General features: G+C 37.3%; 2 protein-coding genes across 3 annotated transcripts in view; both read left to right on the forward strand.

Annotated features, from left to right (window-relative positions):
- Positions 1-9,851, forward strand: part of LOC139954532 (xanthine dehydrogenase/oxidase-like) — a 35,901-nt gene extending 26,050 nt beyond the window's left edge. For both annotated transcript variants that reach the window (XM_071954375.1, XM_071954376.1), the window contains 8 exons: positions 674-755; positions 1,880-2,104; positions 2,722-2,796; positions 3,501-3,553; positions 4,320-4,500; positions 5,148-5,336; positions 6,819-6,986; positions 8,030-9,851. In XM_071954375.1, the coding sequence (XP_071810476.1) occupies positions 674-755; positions 1,880-2,104; positions 2,722-2,796; positions 3,501-3,553; positions 4,320-4,500; positions 5,148-5,336; positions 6,819-6,986; positions 8,030-8,080 (1,024 nt within the window). In that variant the 3' untranslated portion in view covers positions 8,081-9,851. The remainder of the gene's footprint in view (positions 1-673; positions 756-1,879; positions 2,105-2,721; positions 2,797-3,500; positions 3,554-4,319; positions 4,501-5,147; positions 5,337-6,818; positions 6,987-8,029) is intronic.
- A 475-nt stretch (positions 9,852-10,326) lies between these two features.
- LOC139954251 (carboxylesterase 4A-like) lies at positions 10,327-16,987 on the forward strand. The gene is made up of 6 exons (XM_071953970.1): positions 10,327-10,374; positions 10,477-10,635; positions 11,679-12,736; positions 13,573-13,750; positions 15,232-15,448; positions 16,270-16,987. The coding sequence occupies exons 2-6, from the start codon at positions 10,551-10,553 to the stop codon at positions 16,469-16,471; spliced, it is 1,740 nt and encodes a 579-aa protein (XP_071810071.1). The 5' UTR covers positions 10,327-10,374; positions 10,477-10,550; the 3' UTR covers positions 16,472-16,987.
- The last annotated feature ends 7,368 nt before the right edge of the window (positions 16,988-24,355 follow it).

A 24,355-nucleotide genomic window follows, 5' to 3' on the forward strand; every position in this document is an offset into this window, starting at 1 on the left:
GGCAAAAATTTCCTGCCATGTCAATGCTTGTGACTAATATTTAGGTGTTGTTTACTTAGCATCACAATTGAGTGGAGTCTTAGCCGGTAACCTGATTTTACAAAGCAAAGATTTTTTTGCTTAAGCACGAAAATAGCTCGCTTGTTTTACACACGTTACTGTCCAAAATTTCACGCCATATACATTGCTTGTGACTGTATTTAGCTGTTGCTTACTTAGCATAGCAATTAAGTGGAGTCTTGGCCGGTAATCTGATTATACTTAGCAAGGATTGTTTTTGCTTAAGTAAAATTTTGTGCTTAAGCAGCTCTATGAAATTTGGCCCTGGTCTTTGTCAACTACCAAAAGTGTCCAGGGGTCGATTTCACAAAGAGTTAGGACTAGTCCTAACTTAGGACTAGTCCTAGGAGATACACAAATTGCATTGATAGTCCTAAGTTAGGACGAGTAACTGGTCCTAACTCGAGATAAGACTAGTCCTAACTCTTTGTGAAATCCACCCCAGTGCCTTTAAAGGACTAAACTATTGGTAATTGCTGTATTTTTGGAGAAAACGTGGTTTGGGATTGGATCTGTTAGTAAATGTTTCTCAGGAAAGTTGGTAGGCCTACTGGTATCAAACTCGGACATCAATTATTTTGATGGTTTGTACTTTGTTGTTGATTTATTTCAGAGGTAATCGCTGGAGGAAAAGAGGTATTGCTGTGATACCAACAAAGTTTGGTATCTCGTTTAACTGCAAATTATATAATCAGGTAATTCCTCAATTTTACATGCCTTCAGTCTTATAGTCCCATTACAAATTATGTCAGAGTGTTTTTAGGATGTGATTTCTCCGTTTTTTAAAACTAGAATTTTGTTTTTGGACCCTACAATTTTTTTTTTTTTTTTTAACCCCCTCTTTTTTTAAAGGCAGTGAATACTTTTGGTAATTACTCAAAATAATTTTTAGCATAGCACCTTACTTGGAAATATGGAATGGGGAGACGTTGATAGTACAAATTATTGTGAGAAACGGCTCCCTCTAAATTGATGTAGTTTTCGAGAAAGAAGTAATTTTCCTCGAATTTGATTTCGAGACCTCAAGTTTAGAATTTGAGGTCTCGAAATCAAGCATAAGAAAGCACACAACTTTGTGTGACAAGGGTGTTTTTTCTTTCATTATTATCTCGTAACTTCGATGACCGATTGAGCTACAAATTTCAGAGGTTTGTTATTTCACGCATATGATGAGATACAGCAAGTGAGAAAACTGGTTTTTGACATTTACCAATAGTGTCCACTGGCTTTAACGATCAAATTCTTATAAAAAAAGAAGATAAAACCATAGAATATCGCTTTATATTGTAGAGTAGGGCCTTTAAAACCAAAGATAAATGTTAATATTGGGCTAGTTTTTTTATTGGATTGTATTTGAGGAGAACTATTTTTTATGATGAGAATCCAATACTTCAAATTCCGGTGATTGTTTTTAATCATTGGCTAATAATCTTGTTTTATCAGATTTGTTTCCCCATTTTTGCCTTCATTGTTTTTTGTCATCTGTTCAGTTTTTAACTGCTAGGAATACTCTTTTTTAGCTGGTTTATTCCATAGTGGGGTTTCAATGTATAAGAGGGTTCCCCCAACACCCTGTGCATTTTTTTATTGTCTTTTAGTGGTTTATCTAATATTTATTTTTACTTATTGTCGTCTTCTTATATAATGTTCCTTTGTAATACCCTGTGGTGGTGCAATTTTTGTGTATTTTATCTATGCAGTTTTTAGCAATATTGCTATCTTGTAATGCCACATTATTCAGCTTCCTGCTGCTAGTTGTTTTTTTAATAAAATGAATGAATGAATGAATAAACCATACTCATCTAATCTAATCTAATAGGCTGGTGCCTTAGTTCACATCTACGGGGACGGATCTGTACTCATTGCGCATGGTGGTACGGAGATGGGTCAAGGATTGCACACCAAAATGATCCAAGTTGCCAGTCGAATCTTACGCATACCGGCAGACAAGATTCACATCAGTGAGACATCCACGTCTACTGTGCCCAACACCTCTTCAACAGCAGCTAGCTTCAGCTCCGATTTAAACGGCATGGCAATAAAGGTACAAAGATTGCAGTCACCGAACCCTGGAATTACATGCAGGCCAAGGGGGCCATGCCCCTCTTTTACCCTTGGTCTTGATCTTGTTCCCATTAAACTTTCAGGTTTTCCACTGGAAGTGCCCGTTTTTGCAAAATAAAAATGGCCTTGTCCTTCCAAAATGTTCAAAGATGAAATTCCAGGCAATTTAAACTAAATAAAAATGTGGGTTGCGATTCTGCAATGTTTGCGGACGCAGAACACCTATAGAATAAAGTTTATATAACTGTTCCTTCAATAGTTGTTCTCATTGCTCATTCGCTGACTTTTGTTAATTTGTAAATGCTTTTGTAAAATTTTTTCAAATGTATTTTAATCTGTAATTAAACTGTATGGTCATAGGGCTTTGGCACTCTTTATGTTAGGCGGATGTTTATTGTGCCATTGTATTATTAATTAGTAAATTGAGCCATGTGACTCTGAAAATAACTTATGTTGTGCTGCCGTTGTGAACAATAGTTATGTTTGTCTTCATTGGTAAACATCTGGACTCTGGTCCTGTAGCCTGCTTTTCGGAGTTTCAGCTCAATGAAGGATCCGAGATTAAGATTTTGCTGATTTTATTTGAACTTTAACCAGGAAGCCTGTGAAACTCTCTTGCATCGCTTGGAACCGTTTATTCAGGACGACCCTAAAGGGTCTTGGGAAAGCTGGGTAAGTTATTACACACACACCACGTTAGATGTGGACAACTTATTGTTTACCTTGAGAGGTTTGCAAACACCATGTGAATATCTCTTTTGAGTGGTGTCAGTTCTGGAAAGAACCAGGGGTTAATAATGACTCAACGTTTCGACCAGTATTCTCCAATAGTCTTCAGGAGAACCATTGGTTCCTTTCAGAACCAACACTATTCAAAAGTAATATTCACATGGGTTTTGCAAACCTCTCTTAGTTATAATTCGACCATACAAAGTTTCAAATCCAACCCAGGTCAAAATTCCAGTTGAACCTAGTTAACTGGGGTCAATTCAACTTGTTCAACTGGATAGTGATCAAACTCGTCCATTTTCCATATATTAACCAACTGGTTTGGACTAGGTTTAACTGTGTTCAACTATGTTGAAATTTTAAACCAGTTGGTCTCTGTCCATTTTCCATATTAAACCAACTGGTTTTAATTGTGTTTAACTAGTTTATCAACTGGTTTCAACTAGTTCCAGTTAAACCCAGTTTAACTAGGTTCAACTGGAACTTCGACCTGGGAATTTTTATTGTTAGCTGTCAATACAGGTATTTATCTTATTTGGTGGAGGGTCTTGTCTCGTTCTAGTCAATTTATTATTTTGTTCTCCGAAAATATATTTGTACTTGAAATACACTAGAATTATACTCATACCAGTTTATCATCATCTCAGGTAAATGCAGCATACATGAATCGTGTCAGTCTGTCTTCAACTGGTTTCTTCAAGTAAGTTTATTTTTCTTATCAGTTTTGTTCAAATCGTACTGTATAAACGTTAACTTTTTCGCAAACAATAATTGCTCTGCTTTCAGATACAATAGTTTCAAAATGATATAGCAAATTTCAAATTGTTTGTGTTTCAAATACTTAAAATGTTAGAAGGCACTGGACATTGGTAATACAATAATTGTGCTGTCAATAACAAAAAACCACTGTGAGAAAAGGCGTACATATTTGTTGTTTAAGAAGAAATTTCTCATTCAAATATTCAAAAGACTTCATACCTGAAGCCTTTCATTAGTAGGAATCTGACAAATTTGTGCGACAATGGTGTTTTTCTTTTGTTATTCTCTTGCAACTTAGATGGCCCATGAGTGCCAATTGAGTCAAAGTTTTCACAGATTTGATATTTTATGCGTGTGTTTGGAGACACCAAGCGAGAATACTGGGGCCAATTTCATAGAGCTGCTTAAGCAAAAAATTTGCTTAAGCACGAAAATAGCTCGCTTATTTTACACATGTTACTGGCCAAAATTTCATGCCACATACATTGCTTGTGACTGGTATTTAGCTATTGTTTACTTGGCATAACAATTGAGTGGAGTCTTAGCTGGTAATCTGATTTTACGAAGCAAGGATTTTTTTGCTTAAGCAAAATTTTGTGCTTAAGCAGCTCTATGAAATTGGGCCCTGGTCTTTGACAATCAGCAAAGGTGTTCTGTGCCTTTACATTAAAACAACTAAAAAGCAAGACAATTTTTTTTACTGGTAGAGCAAGGGATCTTTACTTTGATTGGGAGACCGGCCAAGGAGAACCCTACACTTATTTCGTGTATGGTGTGGCTGTTTCTGAGGTCGAGATTGACTGCCTTACAGGTGGGCATCAGGTACTACGGACAGACATCGTTATGGATGTTGGAGATAGCTTAAATCCAGCCATAGACATTGGACAGGTAAAACGCAATATATTATTATTATAAAACATGGGACAACATGCTTCCGAGCAAAAGTAATCAAGTTTACTTTTGTTGTTCCTGACCCACATAAGTTGTTCTTTGTTGGTCTGTCCAGTTGTTTCCCTCAGTTGATTTACTCCCCATGCCTGCATGCTCCTCTTAAATTCGTTCCCTTTTTTGCTCATCTAGTTGCCCTCCTGTCATGTTTCGTTCTGGGTTTTTATTTTTATATTTTTTTGTTTTTATATTTATTGTGTGCTTTTTGCTGGTTTATTTATTGTATTCGCTATTATTTTGATTGGTTTGTTGCTTTTCCTTAACTTTTGCTGTACTTTTTGATGTACTTGTATTTGTTGAGGTCAAATAAATAATAATAATAAAACTTAGGCTCACCAAAGATTAGTTTGATGTTGGGGGGACGGACCAGAACGACCTCTTGTTTGACCAACAAATTAACAAACCTGTGGCCTACAAACTAACTCTGTCTATTATATATAGTGCACATTGATATTATTTTGTCAGGAATCTGACTGCAATGGTTTAAATATCTTAGTTGGTATTTTGGATCCCCAAATTACTATAATTATTATTAATACAAGAAAGTTTTGTGATTTATGAATGCGCTTTGACGATTCAATCCACAGATTGAAGGAGCTTTCGTCCAGGGCTACGGTCTATTTGTCTTGGAGGATTACAGAGTGACCCCATCGGGTCATCTACTGACCATTGGTCCAGGATTCTACAAGATTCCTGGCTTTGGTGACATCCCCTCTGAGTTTAATGTCAGCCTATTGACAAGGGCACCCAACCCTTTCGCAATCTGCTCTTCTAAGGTTAGCGCTAATAATTATAGACTGGTCCTTGCTATGTAATATGCATGTAAGTCAAATTTAACTGGGAATCTCCAGCAACATGAAAACCATGTGAAATGATGCCAGGTCAAAGGTGATACAGCAAATCCCACAATACTCTAAGTGTGACGTCGGATGTTCAGGCTAGTGCTAAATATGCATACTTAATCTTTTGGCAACTTTATAAGGTGTGGTCCCTAATGTCGACTCCTCACCCAAGCTAACATAACAGTAGAACAAAAAGCGAACCAACCAGACTACATTTCTTTCCAGCCCTCGGTATGATGGCATTGAGTTTGAATGATTCAAAACCATCCATAGGCACATAAGCTGTTGCTATAAAGACGTCACACGAAAACCATAACACGATTCGCGCGCATACCACCGGGCAAAACCTTTGTGTTTTGGCAGCCAGCTAGAAAGTGTACGCAAACTTACTATGACTACGCAACTCAGTGCCCGGCGAAACATGACGTATATATAGTGTTTTGTCAACAGAGGGCGGTTTGAATGTAAACATAGGTCACATTGGGCCAGATAAATAAAAACTAGCATTTGCTTTTACTAGTCCTTATAAATAAAAGTAAGCCTTAATATTGCTAGTAATTGGTCGAAATAGTAGGTAAAATCAATGCTTGAGGGACTCTTCTTATTGAGATGTAAATAAAACCGACATTTTACTATTACCTGATAGTTTCACAAGATACTGGGCCGTATAAAGGCCAGCATTAACAAATGTCGATCAGTTTAAGATCAGGCATGAGAATTTGCTCAAATCTATATAAATAACCTTTTACTGGGAAAACACCATTTACTTGAACGGATTAGTAAGTGGTCGGAGAAAAGCACAATAGCGGGGTATTCAGGAGTATAACAATAGAGGCACGGACTCATAGATCAATAGCGATTAACAGAAATGCAGGCGGGGCAGTTTCCTCCACGCCAGCGCTCTAGAGATTGGTTCTTTTAGAGCAATTAAAGTACATAACAAATTTATAAGTAACATTTATAGTTGGATCATTAGGCCAAGGCGCGATACCGAGCCATATATGCAACACTGTTGTTCAAGTAAAGTCTCAAGCTCCTCATGCAGTAGCTTGTAAAAATACAAGTAATTGCTACAGTATGTTAGTAAAATGACGTTTTTATTTATATGTCTATAAGTGAAAGGTAATCCAGTGAGCAAAATGTTCATGTCTGATCTTTTACTTTTCAGTCATCTTGCTAATGCTGAACCCTTAACTTGATAAGTAAATGCTAGTTTTTATTTATCTGGCCCATTGTCTATACACCCCAGACCTAGATATTGCCATTTTGTTTAATGTTAAATTTTATACAAATTTTTAGTTTAATATTTATATTTGCATGTACTGTCAATTTGATTATATCATTTTGTGTTATTCTGTGATTCATGGTAGCATTGAAATAACCTTAAGTGTATTTATGTCTTGGATATTGTCTTAGGCTGTAGGAGAACCCCCTTTGTTCCTTTCAGCATCAGTCTACTTTGCTATCAAGGATGCTGTCCTATCAGCCAGGGAGGACGCTGGTATCAAGGGAGTATTCCGCTTAGATAGTCCAGCCACTGCCGATAGAATCCGTATGGCCTGCCAAGACCAGTTCACTAAACAGGTAAGGTTGATTTACATTTAAGATAGATTGACTAAAAGAATCTTATAAAAATCTTTTAATGCATTGGACCCTTTCGGTAAACAGTGTTGTCCAAGGCCCACACTTTGTGTACCACAACTTCTATATCAAATAACAAACCTGTGAAAGTTTAGGCTCAATCAGTCATCGGAGTTGGGAGAAAACAACGGAAAAACCCACCCATGTTTCCGCGCGTTTCGCCGTGTCATGACATGTGTTTAAAATAAATCCGTAATTCTCGTTAACGAGAATTTATATTGTTTTACCGTTTTCTCAAAAAGTAAAGCATTTCATTTCATATTTCAAGAGAAGTCTTTCACCATTACCTTCTGTAAACCCTGTAAATTATTTGTAAATCTGTGAACTTTTTTTTTTTTCTGTACCGAAAGGGTCCAATGGCTTTAAAGTGTTTTATTAAAAACAGTTTACAAGATCTTATAAGTATCTTATCAAATCTTCCAAAATCCTGAGAGCATTTTAATGAACTTCTTCTAAGATTCTTTTAAGTGTTTTATGGGAAACAGCTTTTACAAGATCTTATAAGAATCTTTCAAAAATCTTATAAGAATCTTGTAAGAATCTTCCAAAATCCTAATTACATTTTTTAAAACTTCTTATAAGATTCTTTTAAGCGTTTTATGGAAAACAGTTTACAAGATCTTATAAGAATCTTATGAGAGCATTCTTATAAGGTTCTTATAAGATTCTTATAAGTATTTTATATGAATAGTAGAATCTTGTAAGAATCTTATAAGAATCTGACATTCAAGATAAAGTTTAATGAACACAATGAACATGAGGGAGCATTATTGAAGACTCAAATAAAATTGTATATAATTTTTCCCAGTTCATTATCGTCCACTCTTTCACATTGTCTACCCCCATGTCTTATCTGGTCGCCCTCTAACAAAGTTATGTTACAGCAACTGTGTAGTTATAAAATATAGGCCTAGTGTTTCAGTACTTCCTTTAGTCCCAAAACTGATTTCTTGTTAAAAATTGGTTTGTAATTGTTTATTTTGCAGTTTCCATCGCCAGCGCCTGGTACATACAAACCATTCTTCGTTCGTCCTTAGGAAGGATAAATTGGACAAACGGCTGACTACGTGGACAAAACTTGTTGGACAAAGCTCTATATGGCCTGCAAAAACGCCAGAAAATGCTTTATTTTTCGAGATAAAACCAGATTAAACTATATTATGGGGTGTCGTGGCCGAGTGGATAAGAGCACCGAACTCAAGCTCGGATGTTTCTGTTCAGCAGATTGTGGGTTCGAATCCAGGTCGTGACACTTGTGTCCCTGAGCAAGACACTTAACTATAATTGCTTCTCTCCACCCAAGGGTAAATGGGTACCTGTGAGGGCAGAGATGGTTCTTGTGATTGGTTTAGCCATGTAGCGCATATATTTGTTGCACAGGCTGTATACTCCCCAGGGAGTTGAGATGGTTTGAGGAATGTTTTAAGGCCCAGTGACCAGGGGTAATAATGTCGGAAGCGCTTTGAGACACCCTGTGAAAAAGCGCTATATAAAACCTGTGTATTATTATTATCATTCATGTATAGGAATGTTTAATACCTAAGATAAATTACAATCCTACGAGAGATAAATAATTTGAATCTTTTCGTATAAAACCTGAAATGTTTGCAAGGCCAGGTTTGCTAGTCATGACCATTATTTATGTGTTTGTTTAATACCATCCATCTAAACACAATCATGTATGGCATCCTAACCCAGCAACTGTTATATCAATCAAACAAATATTAATGGAATTTATTACCAAAAAAATGGTGGACGTGACCTTTCTGATCACCGCTAGTTACTAATCTATTCGTTGTTTAAAGATGCTATGTCAGTTTTTTGGCCCCAAACATTAAAAAATAGATATTTTTTTTAGTGAATGGTATTTCAAAGTGTATCACCTGCTCGAACAAAAAAAAAGTTTAACTTTTACTTTTAATGGTCAGGAACCATGACAAAAATTTTAAACAATTCTTATAAAACACATAACTATTGGTCATGTGATATATATTGTGGGATCCCAACAAAAACTAATTTTGAGCACTTTATTTCACTGTTACTAACAATTGGCAGACCTTTTCGAGCAATGGCTCAAATGAAAGCTTGTAACTTTCTCGACCCCATCAAAATACCTATTGAATTTTACATCAAAATTTTTGGGTCAAATCGGCCAAAAATCTGACATAGCATCTTTAATGTTACAAAAACTGTCTTTCAACTAAACAAATACAAATAAACTATATAAAGTTATATATTATTTCATAAATATTTTTGTACTTTGGTTTTAGTACTTTTGATGATCATCACCAGCAAGACCTCCAGTGTATTTACCATTACAGTTTAAAAACTCCTTGGGGTGGCCAGAATTGGCCTGGGTTTCGTGTTTTCTGAGACATAACTCATCTCTTGGTCGATAGCCTATGGTACGGAATCTGACCCAGAAATGGGCCACAGGTATTCAATTTTAACCGCTGACAATTTGTAGTATTTTTTGTAAAAATACAATAAATCTATATATCAATAAATGTGTCACTGCAAACCAAACATTGATACCTAACCATGCAATGCCTCAAATCCTATTTAATAAAATATGCTATTTCTTTGTTACCATTGTATACGCGCTTGGATTTAATTTATTTGACAGGTGTAATTATTAGGAAACGGCCGGTAATGGTCGATTACCGTCAGTCTGTCAGTTTTGGTCATTAGATGGTCAATATGTTTGAATGTGAAAATTTTGCCAGAGACTTCGCTGCAAATATTGATCGATTCCCAGAAGTCTTGTCAATCTTGTCATTCTTGGAGTATTGTAGAAAGTAAGTGTTTAGGCTGGTTGTATGGTTTGCTTAGTGAAGAATTAAATATTATTTCACAAATGGGACATTCGATTCGGATTAAGTTTGATTAATCATTGGGAGGGGGGGGGAGTACTTCTAGAAACTATCTAGAAGTTGTGGGGGGGGGCCTGATGAGTTGGGGAATCGGGCACCAGCAAGAAGAAGACAAAATAGACAGAGAGAGCAAACATACTTTTTATTAGAAATCGGCACAAAACTATGTTTCTGACAGAGTGTTTATATGCTTTGTTTTTTACATACAAACAATAGCGAGCCGATGCCTCCCCCTCCCCCTCCCCCTCCCCCTCCCCCTCCCCCTCCCCCTCCCCCTCCCCCTCCCCCTCCCCCTCCCCCTCCCCCTCCCCCTCCCCCTCCCCCTCCCCCTCCCCCTCCCCATGCCCTTTATACAAAAAAGTACCCGCCCCTTTCAAATATCGAACGTTAGAGGGCGCTCCACCGAGTAACAAATACCACGACCACTCGCCGGCACCGGGACGGGACGAACGAGAAAGGTAAACATGATTTAATGATAAAAAATAACACATTTGTGAGTAAATAAAACGCAAGTACCATTTACTTACAGTTACTCTCCGACCCAACTCTGTTTGTTGTAGACCCTTGGGCTGTGACATCGTCTGCAGCGTCAAGAACACCACTCTTGAAGGTGAGGGACGACTGACTAGTGAAAATGGCGTTGATGGCAACAGGTTGCAGGTGGCAATCAATTATGTTGTTGGGCCTTGCCACCTTCATCATCTGCAGTTATGTTACAGGTACACTTTCAAGTCTTTGCATCATATCAATTTATCGTCAAGGGAAACAGTAAGTTTATCGATTAATTTATTGGTGGATGCCTGGTGTGTTTTTTGACATTTTGTTTACTTTGGTTGGGGGCGTATGCGCCTTTGCCTGTTTTGTTCTCCTCTTGTAAATCAGTATAATAGCTCCATGCTGTAGAATAAGTATTATGGCATGGAACTAATTCACTGTAATTAAAGCCAGGGATAACTTTCCGTATGGCGCCACCACTTTTTCACTCATTTTTACAAAAAGGGATATATCAATCAGGTAAATTAGATACTATATTATTTTATTTCGAATGGAAAAGTGGTGGCGCCATACGGAAACTTTTCCAAAGCCATAATGTTACTAGTTTTTTTCTGTTTATAAATATCCATAGGGCCTATTTTATAGTGCAAATTTGAATTTGAGTTCATAAATTCATGTCTGTGGACTACTCTATTGAAAGATACTTTCATATTCAAACTGATAGTGTAAATTCTGACATATACATTGTAGGGCTATGTAAACCCAGTAACTGGGGCGCTGTACTAATTTATTTTTTATTTGGTCATTATCGGTCGACTGAAAAAGGGAGTTCAGCGCCCCAGTTACTGGGTCTAATATGTATAATGTAATTGTGAGGGATCTGCAGTCTGTTTTATTCTACACATTATCACTGTAGTGATCACTTTTGGGGATATAACATTTTTAGTAGAATTAAATTTTGTAATTTTTGTAGGCCCAATCACATAAAAAAAATTCTTAAGAAAAGTTGTTGTTGGAATGACTTATCATTTGGTTGCATGGTCGGTAAAATACCCTCACACAAACGTAGGCTTACGTATTCTGTTTAAGAGTGACTGTTGATGCTGTTATTTCAACCCACCTCTTTCACTCTGTATTACCCAATCTATGATTCTATGATTGCTTGTCAAATGTTGGTGTTTACTGTTTAGGTCAGACCAAATAATTATTCTTAATTGCAATGGTTACCTCAAGTATTTAAACCGTTGTTTCCTTTTACTTTTTTAAGGAGTGAATGGTGCAGATGGAGATGAAGCGCCTATTGTTAAGTTAGGTAAATCATCGTCTGTACAGGGACTGATCTTAAAGGCATTAGAGTCCCCAACACCTGTCTATAACTTCCGTGGTATCTATTACGCTGCACCGCCAACCGGCAAACGTCGCTTTGGACCCCCTGCAAGAAGAAAACCTTTCGAGGGACTCTCAGATGGCACCAGGTTTGGACCTCTCTGTCCGCAAAACCTTGAAACAACAGAAAGAGTCTTCAGAGGCATGCCGTTCCCGACGCGGGAAATGAACGAAGACTGTTTGCATCTTAATATCTATACTCCTGACCTGGACGAGAAGGCCAAGTTGGCCGTCATGGTGCACTTCTCCGGAGGTGCGTTCGCTAATGGGGGAGGAGGTTTCTATGATGGAACAGCCTTAGCGGCTCATCATCAAGTAGTGGTGGTAACCGTCAATACACGTCTCGGTGCTTTAGGATTCTTGAGTACCAGTGATGTCTCAGCAATGGGGAACTACGGGCTCTTGGATCAAGGTGTTGCACTACACTGGATCGGTTCTCATATCAAACAGTTTGGTGGGGACCCCGACAGAATCACCATCATGGGTGAGTCGTCCGGTGCCATGAGCGTCAGCCTCCAACTCATGTTTTCACTGAGCGAGGGGCTCTTCCATCAAGTGATCGCTCAGAGTGGTGTTGCCACCTCACCGATAGCCCTGGTTCGAGATCCTAGAGAGTTAGCGGAGAAGCTAGGTACCGCCCTCAAGTGTCCCACGGATAACTCCAGGATTCTTGTCGACTGCTTGAGACAGAAACCAGCCGATAAGATTGCGAGAGTGAAGCTGGTTAATCGACCCATTGAGTTTGGTCCGGTGGTGGATGGGATCTTCTTAAGAGACGACCCAAGAACAATCCAGACTCAAGGAAAAATACCCAGGAAGAATGTTCTTCTTGGATTCAACAGTGATGAGGGAGGTGGGTCTTTACTAGACACCAGAGTCTCGAGTGACCTGCTAAATCTTCTCTCACAGAGTACCTTTAGTAAATTCCTTGAACAAATGGTAAGAACAAAATTAGAATGTAGGATAATTTCAGCTTATTGCAAAATCCGATTGAATATAACTTGTTGTTGTTCTAAAAAGGAAATTCTTTCTTTATAAGAAATATATTGAGAGGAAAGAAAATTCTGAGATACCAAGTTAAACATACAGTAACAAAAAATATATACAAAGAACACCATAAAACGATCCCAGTACTTGGAGATAAACGAATTATTTTACATCTCAAAGAGTCGGATGTAAGTGGTCAGACGTAAGAAATTAAAATTTTGAAAAATTACCCTTCAGATAATTTTTCCAGGGAAAACCCATGCAGTCAGGTAGGAACTGAAAACCCAATCCACATAGTGCCCTGGGTGGGATTCGAATCAGGGAACGTTAGAGGAACACGTTGCCTTGGATCGGTCGAGTTGGTCTTTGAAAAGCGTTTGTTATGATATGCATATGGGTAGAAAGATGCTGTAAAAGTAGAATACAATGATCCACACAAACATGCCTCGAAATTGCACGGTTTTCCTTTTACCTCGTCGGCTAACACGATCGGCCATTTATGGGAGTCAAATTTTTGACTCCCATAAATGGCCGACCGTGTTAGTTCGCACAGTAAAAGAAAAACCACGCAATTTCGAGGCAAACTTGTGTGGATCATTGTATTCTACTTTTAAATTATCTTTCCAACCATATGCATTTTATAACAAACGGTTACAAACGCTTTTTTATAGACCAACTCGTCCGATCCAAGGCAACGTGTTCCTTTAACTACCTGCCAACTAGACCACTGATTGATACTGTTATGTTGGGAATGTTTAATCATCTTGACTTTATTCTTTTATTTGCAGCTGTATCTGGTGATCCCTAAGAGTTTACCAGCCATGCCGCTGGTGAGGGCCATCACCAATATGTACGTAGACACTGAGGGTACATGGGACGATGATCAGGCTCAGCAGTACTTTAGCGACATCATCACTGACTGTGTGTATGTAGCTCCGGCAGTCAGTACAGCTGATGCTCTGAGTGGTTAGTACCTCACCTCAGTCAGTGATAATTACACTACACATGTTGCACCACCCTATAATGAATTGACCAAGTTGTGATATGGCCCTTTTCCAAATCACGGCTTCGGCTTTGGATTCTGCTTCAGGCTCCATTCTCTCGTCTGAAGCCCTGAGGGCATGTACGCAAAGCAGGCACAATTGTCAAATCAACTGGCGGGACCAAGCTAGCCTGAGCCGAATCCAAAGTCGAAGCTGCCGCTTCGAAAAGGGCCTAAGGTTGCGTTTGAATTTGCGGCTATGGCTATAGCTACAGCTGTTGCTAAGGATGTTGCTATGGGCCTCGTATGCTCGGTTCATGTTCTTGTGACAATCAAGCTGCAGCCACAGCCGGTAAATTGGCTTGTTAAGGCAGCCAAAGTATGAAAATTGGAAGTTTCTGTTGCTTTCATGTTTTTCTTTTGTTCGTTTTTTTTACAGTGGGATGGGTGTTTTTTTAACTGGGGGGTGGGTATTAGGGGAAATTCTTTGTGGCAAGTCACCTGTTCCTCCTCGCCACTCACTGGCTTGGTACTTTTAGCTATTTTGGTTCTTTGTTTCTTTATGTATAGATTTGTATATTTATATTTTTATGCCACCGAAAGTCTAATAAAACTAAACTAAAACTAGTGTTTAACTGCTTTGTTGAATAGACAAGATTATCGTGCCGGCGCTCTACCAACTTGGCTATCTTGCCCAGTAGGTTTTAAAGGCAGTGGACACTTTTAGTAATTACTCCAAATAATTATTAGCATAAAACCTGACTTGGTAACAAGTAATGGGGAGCTGCTGATAGTATAAAACATTGTGAGAAGTGGCTCCCTCTGAAGTAATGTAATTTTCAAGAAAGAAGTAATTTTCATTAAATTTGATTTTGAAACCTCAGAATTAGATTTTCACAGGTTTGTTATTGTATGCATATTGAGACACTTTGCATCAAGTGCAAAGACTGGTCTTTGACAATTACCAATAGAGTCCAGTGCCTTTAACTGCTTTGTAGCCAAGGATCACACCCAAGTTTACAATACAACACGGCGGGCAGCAAAGAGATCACCTTAATGTGATCCAGTCAATTTCCCTTGTAGTTTATTACTTGATGTTTAGTTCAACTTTGATTTGCTGACCCCCAAACTATTTACAACTATTATCTGGCAAAGTTAGAAAGTTACATGATCATTGTTAGTTAAAGTCTACAAATTTAACAAAAATTGCTTTGATTTTAGATGAATTTTATTATTTAAAGTTTAAGAGAATATCATTCTTTGCTCATTGCCAGCTATGGGCTAATGGATGTTTTTAATAATTATGTTTGTGAGTACATGTAGGTTATTTGAATCCAATTTCAACCTTTTCAATCGTAACTTTTCCTCTTTTCCAGTGAGAGTTTTTTCTGTTTTCATGTATATATTTTAACATCATTCTCATAATTCGACCTTTTCTCTCTTGACTTTTCCTCTTTTTTTCCAGAGAGAGGTTTTTCTGTTTTCATGTATGAATTTGAACATCGCTCTGGAGATTCCACTCTCCCGTCGTGGGCCAAAGCAGACCATGGTGATGAAGAGGCATATGTATGGGGCGAACCATTCATGGACAGGGGATGGAAAGGACCAGAAGCCTTCACAGAAGAAGAAAAAGAGTTGTCACAAAAGATGATGTTGTATTGGACAAACTTTGCAAAATATGGGTAAGACTTGTGTCTTTGGAGGAATTCTGTATTGTTTTGGGGTCACCATCAGTGCCTTTAGATCAGTTTGTACTCAGTTTGCGGAACACCATTTGTATATCTTCTAGTTAACTGTGTAGATTCTTTAAGAACTTCTCTTGCTATTTATTCTTCTGTCGCGGAGTAGATTTGGGAATTCAGGAGACTACTTATGTAGTTCTGAAAAGAAAAGCTGTCCCCTGCTTATTAAATACTACTTGGGCAGAAGGTAGAAAAACAGCTGGGACTACTACTTTTACTTTGGATCAAGGGAACTTTTATTTATTAACTTAACTACCGCTAAGTGAGTTCTTAATTGGTTCCAATGTTTTGACCATGAGCCGGCTCTAGTCATCTTCAGAAACTAAAGAGTGTGAGACATGTTGGTCTATTTATGGGATTCAGAGGTTTTAGGGTTGAGTCGGTCATTGCTCTGATTGGTTTACTGACAGGAAAACTGTGGCTGGAGGGTCCCTTTATACATCTTTGTAAATTGTCTTAATTCAATAGTTTATTTCCAAACAATCAATGATACTTAAAGGAGTAAACTAACATGACTAGAAATAAAGGGTGATTAAGTATTGGGGGTCTTCATAAAGCAGCGCTATAGTTCAGTAGAGACCCCCATGACGTAGGTAGCTTAGGGGTATAAGTTGTATACAGAATTATTAAATTGTATCACACTAAATGAATATAATGAAGAATTACTTTTCAAATGCACGAAACAACAAATTATTTGTAACTCAGGACAGATATGATTAGATGTTCAACTAAAATGTCTTGTTATTTTTCTTCCTACTTAGCAACCCCAATGGTGTTTCAAAGCCGCAAGACAGCAATCTCTCCGCACCATACTGGTCAAAGTACACCCGGGCTGACAAGAAATACATGCAGCTTGATAATACCCCACAAGAAGCTCAGAATATCAAATCTGAGAAAGTCCTCTTCTGGAATAAACTCTTTTCCTTCTGGAAGCTCGGGAAGCGAAGGAGGGAGGAGCTGTAAGTTCTACCACAGATACTGTTGCTTGAGAGACACCTCCAGACAGGATATTCTTCCTACTTAAAGGAACATGACAGAATTGGTAAGAAGAAAAATCATGAAGATCACAGATTTCCATAAAACTTATACGGTCTAATGATGATGATAGTAATGATGATGATAGTAGGAAACATCCCTTGAAATATTTCTGTCTGAAATGTCATATTTGATGAGAAATAACTAAAACTAGTTTTCCATTTGAAGTTTATCGCTCAGTGAGCATTTTATTCTTCTTTTTTAATCAATGTCATGCTAAATGTGTTATCGGCTTTTTCACTATGCTCTCGTGACCCAGATGTCCAGATCTTAAACCTCTACAGGTTTGTCAGTTTATGTATATGGTGGATTGCATAAAGGGCTTACACTGTCAGCAAATGTTTTGTTAGCAAAACCAAATTCTGTAATGTTCCTTAAAGGAACACGTTGCCTTGGATCGGACGAGTTGGTCTATAAAAAGTCTGTAACCGTTTTTTATAAAATGCATATGGTTGGAAAGATGTTTTAAAAGTAGAATACAATGATCCACACAACTTTGCCTCGAAATTGCGTGGTTTTCCTTTTACTGTGCGAACAATCACGGTCGGCCATTTATGGGAGTCAAAAATTTGACTCCCATAAATGGCCGACCGTGTTAGGCGACGAGGTAAAAGGAAAACCGTGCAATTTCGAGGCATGTTTGTGTGGATCATTGTATTCTACTTGTTCAACATCTTTCTACCCACATGCATTTTATAACAAACGGTTACGAACGCTTTTTAAAGACCAACTCGACCGATCCAAGGCAATGTGTTCCTTTAAGTCTGATTAGTTAGTTTGACCTCGGGGGAAAATCAGAGATACTAAATAGCCTGGAAAATGTAATATTGCTAGTTTGCAAGTCAAATATTCAGCTGGTTTCCATGTACCTCATGATTGGAAATAGCTTCCATCAAACTGCATGAAACAGGAAGAAAAATATCATTGTTGTGCCACTCCATCCTTATATTTGGTATTTTCCCCATAATCCACTACACATACTTCTTCCCCCTAACCCATCTCCACCTCTTAAATAATAGATGCACCACCTTTTGAATGTCTAGTGCCCCTTGTTCGAAAACAAACAAAAACAATTGTGTACCTCTACCTTTAAGCCTCTGGGCGGCTGTTTGAAGTATTGACCTGATTTCAGTACTCAGGAATTCTCAGGGAAATTGTATCATAACAAACGGACATACCAGAGATATGTAATGGCGTTGACATTAGTGGACTGACTCTACATACAATCCTTACACATGTATGATTATCAGTATTCATGTATAACACAACATTGTGTACACATCATGTGCAATATCTACAGTGGATTTTGGAAAATAACTTGACATTGGTATTGAGTTTTCCAACAGCATATTGTGCCGATCAAAGTATTTCATTGATGTTTATGTATACAACAAGAAAGGTAGTTGTAGCACTGGACACTATTGGTAATTACTCAAAATAACTGTTGGCAATAAAACTTACTTGGTAACAAGCAGTGGAGAGCTGTTGATAGTATAAAACATTGTGAGAAACGGCCCCCTTTGAAGTAACATAGTTTTTGAGAAAGAAGTAATTTTCCATAAATTTGATTTCGAGACCCCAGAATTAGATTTTGAGGTCCCGAAATCAAGCATCTGAAAGCACACAACTTCGTGTGACAGTGCTGTTTTTTCTTCCATCATTATCTCGCAACTTGTTTTTTATGTACATGTAATACTTGATATTTAAGTGCTACCATTACCTTCCTGGTTTTATCTATCAGAATAAAAAAGCTTTTGTTTTATATTACTTTAGTATATAACACAATTATATTTGCACTATTTCAGATTAAGGCCTAATTATTGAGGGAAAGTTTAATTGTGTATTTAACACAAGTTGGTCTTAGATTCAGAATATACTGTGTCATTTATCCAACTTTGTTTTAGTACATGATTTGCACAGGCAAATAGTAACCAAATTAATCCCACCCAAGTTTTCTTAGATCATGAGTGTAAATATTGTTTGTACCCATATTTTTTCATACAATTGTGCGTGAAGCAATAGAGGCTTTTTTTGTATACCACAGCTGCATTAAAAAATTAGTGTTTTCCGATTTTATTTGCAGGGTGTGATGAAAGAAAATTTTAGAAATATAATTAATTAAGTGTCAGATCATTTTTACTATTTAAATATATACAACATTAATTTGATGTTGTTTTTTTAATTGATGGATATTAAATAATGTTTTCAAGATTGAACTCCGCCAGTAATACGTAATATACAGCCCCATGGCTGTTTGGAGATTTGTTTGTATGTATTCAAAAGAGACTGGACACTCGCTTGCTGTGCTGAAGTATTTTTTAGTAAATTCCACAAAAAATTAACCTTAAAGTCACCTGGAAGTGGTATTTTTTTTAAATAAAGCTTTTGTCACTAAAATATGTGTTTTTACGAGAGGAATGTGAATAAAAAGTTAACTAAGGTTTAAAAATATTAGTTTTGATTGTATTTACAAGTTTACGAGTAGGCCCCGACCCGAGAGGGCGCTGTTCGTGACGTAATTCAAGGCGCGATATTTGAAGAGAAAATTTGTAGTCAGGCCCCCGTATATTACGTCTTTCAGATACCTTCTTCGATTTCCCACTAGCTGGTAAAATTGTTGGGACGGCGTCGTGTTTAAGAATGGCTCTTCTCGTCATGTCAAATGAGAGGTGTATCCCGGATTCGAAGCACGACGGCTCGAAGTGTTCGCTGCATAGCGCTGAAAAAGACGTCGGACCGAACCACTTTGCTCTAGTTAATCTGACTTTCGCAGCCCACAACCGCCTATACTTGGGATCTGCAGGAAATAGATAAAGACTAACCCCATCTTTAGTTGTTTTGCTGCATCCAGCAGCAATACACCTGGTTGGCATTGCCGGAAAAATGCCAGAAAAAAAACCTTTTTCGCAGCGTACAAACTCACGTCTTAGAATTACATGTACTTTTGCACGTGTGTTTATCTACGCATCGAGGCAAAGTCTTCCTTTTCCTACGTCACAAAAGGGGTAGGCGGAGTCAACCCCCAAGCACTTAATTAATTTTTTAACATATAAATCGGTACAAACAATTACTCAAAAAATTGTTTTATTGTTAATAAACATATACTCTTATGTTTAAAAGAAAAAAAAATCCTATTTCCAGGTGCCTTTAATATTTATGTGTGTGCAATTTCTTGACAATATTAGATTATACAGATTATGTAGTTGTAGCTATGCAATAATTTCTGTGCTTTGTTTTTGCACGATAGTTTTAGTTTTATAACACATTTGTTATCTGAAATTATTGATTTCCAATATATATGATTCTATGAATAAATCAATTATTACTCTTAAGTATTCAAATAACTTTGACTAGTATTTTTCTTTTTATGTTGCACAAAGGCTCTTTATATTTATTTCTTATTTGGGATACGTGTTCTTTAAAAGTCAAAAACCTTTTTGTCTATTCCCTCTGTTGAAGAAATTTGTAATATTTATTTTATTACAAAAAAAGTTCCTGGTAAAATGAATGCATACAGTACGACATACTCCTGCCTCCCTTATTTAATTTCTCTTCCTCGCCAGCTGGAAATAATAAAACTCTTTCTTCACGTTCCGATGAGAGCCTCAGACTAGCCAACCAGTCGGCAGGTTCCACAACTCTCTACGCATACCACGCTATACATAGTTAATAGTTGCCGAGAAGTGACTTGTTTGTAAGTCTATTCTCTTGGTTGAATTCTTGCCAATATCTGTGAGCACGTTCCAAGCAAACTTGGCCACATGATCGGACCGCAGCTATGCTAGGCATCTAACCGACGTGTGCAGCTCTCCCCCAGCCCACTAATGGCAAACCAGCGCGTTTTAACCAACGGGGAAATATAATCTGACATAGGATGGACATATTTGGTAGTAGAGCTTGTTAAAGCAAAGTGTACATTATTATAAGATGCCCTATTACTCTCTCACGACAGCAACACAAATTAGGAGTGAAATTGATGGAGGATACTGTATGTATATAACTGACCATGCTTTCCGCTGGAATGAAAAATAAAGATTCCTCGTATGTTAAAACTTTCCGTATAGTAACAAGGAGGTTATATTGTTTTAAAGACTTAAAAAAGTTCCATCATTGAGAATATTTCGAAAGATGCCCTGCCGTATACGTGACAACCTCGCGAAGACAGAGGGATGTATAACCCCATTGGTTCACACTACCTGACCGAAGCCCCCTGTCTTTGCCCTTTCGAGGTATAGGGTATTTACGTGTCAGATATTGAACTTTATGTTACTATACCCATTAATGAATAACTTGACTTGTTTAAGAATTGCTCTACGATTCAAAAGTATACATGTGTACTTGCTTTATTGAGGATATAAGAGATGTAATGGCAAACCAGCGCGATCTCTTATTTCGTTGCGGTACCCGCTGCCAAAACATAGGATTCGAACTGCCTCTAGCTACCGGGCAACCTCGGTAGTCTAGTTGGTAAGACACTGCTCTATAATTGCATGGGTCTTGGGTTCGAATCCCACCCGAATGACATGTCTGGGATATTTTTTTTTTCACAGGACTCGGAAAGTACTGAGCATACAGTGCTAACACACATCGGTGTACATTGGGTAAAAACCAAAATTAATGCTTATTGTGGATGTTGACATTGTTTGAGGGTCACACCTATAGTCACCGACATGCCTGAACATCCAAGTGGCAATACAAAATGGGGGATCTAATGTAAGGGGGCTACCTGTATTTGTCACTCGTGTGAGAACATCAACAAATAAGAGGCAGAGATATTTGTCAGCAACTTTTTAATATTGTGCAAATCAACTTTACAATAAAAAAACAATTGGAGGTGTGTCATATTTACAGACAATAATAACAATATGGTATTAAACAGATCAAGGTAAGGTTATCAAAAACCTAGCCCTATACTCAAATAATATTCATTAAAAACAACATTTTACAAACATTATTTGGATGATAAATCATGGTTAAAGCACAGGTTTTCCCATCAAGTATATATCAATTTCTTGAAGTGTATTTTTCTCAGTCAATTTCTTATGATCTTGTAAATATTATGCAAATGTTATGCAATATATGCAAATTTATGCCAAATGTTCATGCAGTCAAAACAATTTTTATCTTGGGAAATCACTGGCTATACATCACAGCGAATAAATAAATAAATATGTTAATATAGCCCGGATCTACTATCAAAAGGATTGACATTCATTTTGTTTGTCGTGCTTGGATTTAGATCATAAGTTACTGTTTTTTGGATTCGAGTTTACAACTCGGATATCTTTTTTACTTCTATAATTCAAATGACCCCTTTTTTTAAGTGAGTGAAACTGAAGTAGCATTATTCTGCCTGGAGTTTGTTTTGAAAACATTTCCTGCTTGTCTTGCAAAAAAAGATGGCTGTCGATTCTAATCTTGTCCAATAAATATTCTCAACCATCCCCAGGGGGTTCCAAACTATCTTCTCATATTATTTCTTCCGGTTTTGTTGGGCACATCTATAGCTCAAGGCTTTGTTTTTGTTTTATTCTGGGCTTGGATAAAATCAATTTAAAGAGGTTTGAGGAGAAACACATTGCGAAAAGGTTGAACAAAACACATGTATAAATAAACGGTTAAAGGGGCACATTGCTTTCGGATTTGGGGCACTTTTGGTCTACGCAAAGCGTTTGTGTAGTTGAAATGAATAAATGTGGAAGTATTTTGTTTAAAGTATATTCACATCCGTTGAAATTGTGTGGAATTTCATGACAGAACACAGTCCGATATTTTTGAATAAAAGTTCTGAGTCCACAAAATGGCAGACCGTGTGTTCCGCTGGTGGTGTAGGTCTTTTTTCATTTTCAGGAGTCATATGTAGTTTGTTTTTGACCACTTCTCACCTAAACAAACTGTAGGTGTTTTAGTGCATGAGTAATTTCTTGAAAGGAACAATATTACAGACAGCAGAATTTTAAGAGCTTTGTAGGCAATGCGCCCCTATTAGATTGAAGTTATAGAAAATATATAATTTATATCACTGAATGGTTAAATTTGTGCCTGAAATAAAGTTATCACACAGGAAAGGACACACTCTAAACAAAAATGACCCGGGTCCAAACATTGACTTCGAAAATGATCAATATCTGCGTTGGTCGTAATAAACTATTTCAACGTTTGACCTAAAAACCATAAGTATTTCCGGGGGTCAACACTTGACTTGAAATCCAAGCCAGGCACACATCACTGATTCGAATTCATCACAGTGCGACCTGGAAATGGTTCGTGCTGACCCGGAAATGGCTCGCGTTGACCCAGAAATGGTTCGTGCTGACCCGGAAATGGCCCGGAAATAAGTTCGGGCCATGGTGGGGCTGATCCAGTTTGTGACCCGGAAGCATTAAGAGTGCATAAAACACACAAAAATGGTGATACCATTGCGCCTTTCTCATTATTTCACTGTGCTTTTATACCATTTTTTGACTTGCATTTTGAAGACTAATATTTGTTTTAATGTGATTTTATGATATACATTAATTTTTAACAATCCGAAGCTTTTATAATAATACCAGTTAAAATGGCAATTCATCACAGCTTTAAAGGGAAGGTACACGCTTGGTAATTGTCAAAGACCAGTCTTCTCACTTGGTGTATCTCAACATACGCATAAAATAACAAGCCTGTGAAAATTTGCGCTCAATCAGTCATCGAAGTTGCGAGAAAATGATGGAACAAAAACAACCTTGTTAGACGAATATGTGTGCTTTCAGATAGGAATAAAAGACTTCTAGCTAGAAGTCTTTTATTATTTTAGTGAGACCACCTCTGTTTCGTTTTCCACAATGTTTTATACTCAATTGCTCTCCAATGCTCGTTACCAAGTCAGTTTTTTAATATTTGTTTTGAGTAATTACCAAACGTGTACCTTCCCTTTAACAAAATAATAATGGATTAAGTAAGCATGTAAAGCAAAACATACAATAATGTAGGAAAACCCTGGAATACTGTGAAATCTTTTACGTAGGAAAATGAGCCTTTTGTAAAAAGGGGTGGTACAACATCAGACTTGAGCAAAGCACACTTAGTTTGTTACCTTTTCTTTTCAAGAAAATAGAGCTATAACTTTAAAGGCAAATTATACTTTTGGTTTTACGAACCGTTCGATTGTATTAATCCTAGATATGCAATAAAACTATTGATTCAAAATTTCATTCTACAAGGTGGTAGTGTTTTTGAGATATTGCCGAAAATCCAGAGCGGTTTTGTCCACGCATGACATCCGTCATTCGAGCACACAATCTTGAGAAGCGTTTCTGACAGAAACGCTTCTCAGATTCAAATATTTTGTTGACCAAAACTTATTGTTTTTTTTCTTCTTCCTATAACCACATTACTCCGAAGTGAAATGATTCTCAAAGTGCTTGAGAACTATCGAAATCTGCTGTACCAAGAAAGTTTGTATTTGCCAATAATTTTGGCAGAGTGATTATCTCTACGTATGTTTTCTGAATAAATGTACCTGATTGTTGTTTTATAGCAGTATATACAGTTTGGTTTATATTTAGCTTTTTCCAAAAGAAGCTACTTTAAGCGGTAACATTTCCTAGGAAGCATGGACGGACACAGCTCACAGCTGGTGTCTTCATTTCCTCATAATTATCATTTAAGAATGAGAGTTTACCAACGAAGTTCCATCCATTTAGGTTCGGGCCGTTGCACTTTTAAAGACAGATGGCACAGGACTTAAAACTCATAACTATAATAATACTTTACTTCTAAGTTCGACAATGTTGTTAACAATTTTAATTTCTGAAACTTGTTAACTATTTG

Source organism: Asterias amurensis, chromosome 2, assembly GCF_032118995.1.
Source record: "Asterias amurensis chromosome 2, ASM3211899v1".
Classification (NCBI taxonomy): Eukaryota; Metazoa; Echinodermata; class Asteroidea; order Forcipulatida; family Asteriidae; genus Asterias; species Asterias amurensis.

Coding starts and splice junctions, on each gene's coding strand:
- LOC139954251 (XM_071953970.1), top strand. CDS start 10,551: ATGGCGTTGATGGCAACAGGTTGCAGGTGGCAATCAATTATGTTGTTG. Junction 12,737..13,572: donor GTAAATTCCTTGAACAAATG/GTAAGAACAAAA, acceptor TTTTATTTGCAG/CTGTATCTGGTGATCCCTAA. Junction 15,449..16,269: donor ACAAACTTTGCAAAATATGG/GTAAGACTTGTG, acceptor CTTCCTACTTAG/CAACCCCAATGGTGTTTCAA.